At 32.2% G+C, this 2,856-nt stretch overlaps 1 protein-coding gene across 1 annotated transcript; it reads right to left on the bottom strand.

Annotated features, from left to right (window-relative positions):
* Positions 1-240: 240 nt before the first annotated feature.
* On the bottom strand, positions 241-1,255 carry LOC121738794. The gene is made up of 2 exons (XM_042131040.1): positions 1,088-1,255; positions 241-557 (listed from the first exon to the last, which is right to left on the bottom strand). The coding sequence occupies exons 1-2, from the start codon at positions 1,231-1,233 to the stop codon at positions 317-319; spliced, it is 387 nt and encodes a 128-aa protein (XP_041986974.1). The 5' UTR covers positions 1,234-1,255; the 3' UTR covers positions 241-316.
* Positions 1,256-2,856: the final 1,601 nt, after the last annotated feature.

The raw sequence follows: 2,856 nt of genomic DNA, 5'->3' as shown, positions 1-2,856 counted from the left end.
AAATAAATCCAAATAAATAATCCAGCATACAACGAAAGTAATTTTAAATGAGATGAAACTTTTCTAATTTCTGCATGTAAGTATATTATTATAATATCTAGGTATATACGGTATACCTATTGTTGCAAGCGGTAGTTTAGGTCAACGAAATATTTTTAACATTTTAAATATATCTACAAGTACTACTTATAGAAAGTTAATACCAAAGTAAGGTGAGGCAAATAAGATTAAAAAATATTATAATTTGCTAGATGAATTTATTGCATATTAAACTAATCATAATGTTGGTGACATTTAAATCTGGCGACTTTTGATTTTAGGCGGTACAGCTAACATTTTCGGGGTAGTCGCAAATATTCTTTTTGGCGTCAAAGTACAAATCCAGAGGGCATTCGAGGCATATTGGTGGCAGTTGCGGTGTGAGACAGACGTAGAAAATTTGGCAGTCGTGAGGATGAGGGTACAGTCTGTCGGGAGAGTTGGTCAACATGTTAGCACACGATATGCCGGACAGTGAGTTATTCCAACAACGAGGCATGAACTGCTTGTCCACTGACCTGAAAATAAATGTTTAAAAAGTTAAAAATGTGTCTACAAAAATTGGATTGGAGTTAGCCCTTTAATTTCTTACTTAATTAAAAACAATAGCTAATAATAATATTACTAGCTGTTTGACCGAGCTTCGCTCGGTATCCGATGAAAGTGACATTTTCTAGAAATTATTCCCAGCTAGATCGATTTATCGCCCTCGCAACCCCCTATATACTAAATTTCATGAAAATCGTTGGAGCCGATTCCGAGATTCCAAATATATATTATATACTTATATACAAGAAATGCTCGTTTAAAGATATAAGATATTCAAGCTAAAGTATTACTAATTTCGTTTATAAAATAAATTGACTAAGCAGTAAGCACTTTTAGTACTAACCTAAATAAATTTAAATTGTGCGTTTTTGATAAATAAATTATTCTACAAGGTAATATTATTTTAATTGTGAAAGGAATGAGAAAGACAGATATAATTAATAGTCAATCATGTCGGTCCAATAAACGAAACGAACGATGTGATAACTGTATAACTTACGACACTTCAACAGCTGTAGAGCGACTTTCAACGGTGGCAATAGCGATGGTTGTCGCCAGCACCATAGACAATGCAAGGAAACGAGCCATGTTGAGGACAAAAGTTTTCGTTTGCAGGTTGAAGACAAGAGGGATACCTGGATACATCCAGTGGAATACTTCGATTTAATATGCCATAATCTACCGAAACCTCACTATTTATACCATATTCAAGTGGTTTGTATATTTAAATAAAATACATTATTGTTACATCAAATTTTGTTTCCTACATGTCGAATCGTTTGTAAAGGCGGCCGGCTTTAGTAGTTTTGAAGTGCTTGCATGTTACAAGATTTTAATATCTATGGAGTTATTGTACACTTTACATTTAACTCTGAGTCTAGATAACTAATAGGCAAACAGGTTAATGCTTACAAAAAACTTTTTGCGTGCTGTCATCTATACTATGATATTCTATTATAAAAAAAAGAACACACACATCAAACATCATTGCAGCTATCTATATATTAATACGTGGGAGAAAAACTTTGTAACCCTTTTTACGCAAAATGGGGAAACGTAGGTGCATGAAATTTCGCACAGTTATAGTTTATATGGTGAAGGAGTGCATCGAGCTAATATTATTTTAAAATTATGCTTTTATCATATTATATATTTTTAACAAATAAAACGTTACACACACTACGACACTACTACTTGGAAAAATGACAGATTTTTGAGTGACAAGCCTATACATACGAATTATACTCAATGAATAAGGAAACAGATGGAAGCGACATAACTACAAAAAAGTGTGGCCGGCGCCATATTGCTAAGAACTAAACATGGCGGTATATAGTGATGGGACATTCGGTTGATATTTGTCGAGGATATCGATAAGTAAGATGTTATAAGTGAGCTATTAAGGTTAAAATCTTTTAAATAAATGATCAGATTCTTCACCTTATATTTTTTAAATTCGATAAAAAAGTAAATCACTAAACGTCAAATCTACTAATTTCTATGTTGATTTAATATCGAAAATTTTATTCTATTCTACCACAAATCTTATTTATTGTCTAATTATTAACTATATTAGCACATACGAAGTCAAGCCATCGGTAAAATAACAAAAATTTTAGTAAAAATGTAAACGTACCGATCCAAGGACAAACTTTTTTAAATTTCTTCACTTTTTTGGCGGACTATAAATCAATTAAAAAAAAAAGCAAATTGGTCGCAAAATTTCACCGATATATCGATATTTTTTTCGCGATATATCGAGACCGATATTGATATTTTTTCAAATATCGATGTATCGATATATCGATATTTTCTTTCAATTTCGACATCCCTATAATACGACACTTTGACAGTTTATGTACCTCGGAGAACCGGAACAGAGAATGGCGGACCGGCCACACTATTTTGATTTAGTAGAGACCATTATGCCGCGTCCACTTATAAAAGTCAATGATTATACTCTTTTATTTATGGTTGAAGTCTGTTGACAATAAGTTGACAAATTGAAAATGGATTATTGTTTTTTTTTATTTAATTTTAGATACTATTAGACAACGCTAAAACGGCCAGTCTGAGATCAGCTGAGACAAGAATTGAAAAAAAACTACTTATGATTACTTTTTTTACGTCTGTGCTTATGATGAAGTCAATATTTTTTACAAAATATAGGTAGTAGTCGTAGTAGTAGTAGCATAAACTTATAATATACTGTAGTAGTAGTGTCGTTGCAAGTAAGGTCGAATTTCGACCATTGGGCGATCTCTAGTT

Source organism: Aricia agestis, chromosome Z (assembly GCF_905147365.1).
Source record: "Aricia agestis chromosome Z, ilAriAges1.1, whole genome shotgun sequence".
NCBI classification, from domain to species: Eukaryota; Metazoa; Arthropoda; class Insecta; order Lepidoptera; family Lycaenidae; genus Aricia; species Aricia agestis.
This window is presented reverse-complemented; position numbering and strand designations above follow the sequence as displayed.

Bases quoted from the DNA above. Each gene is read 5' to 3' on its own strand.
- LOC121738794 (XM_042131040.1), bottom strand. From the start codon at position 1,233: ATGTATCCAGGTATCCCTCTTGTCTTCAACCTGCAAACGAAAACTTTT. The intron at 558-1,087 runs GTAAGTTATACA...ATTTATTTTCAG, and splicing joins TCTACAGCTGTTGAAGTGTC to GTCAGTGGACAAGCAGTTCA.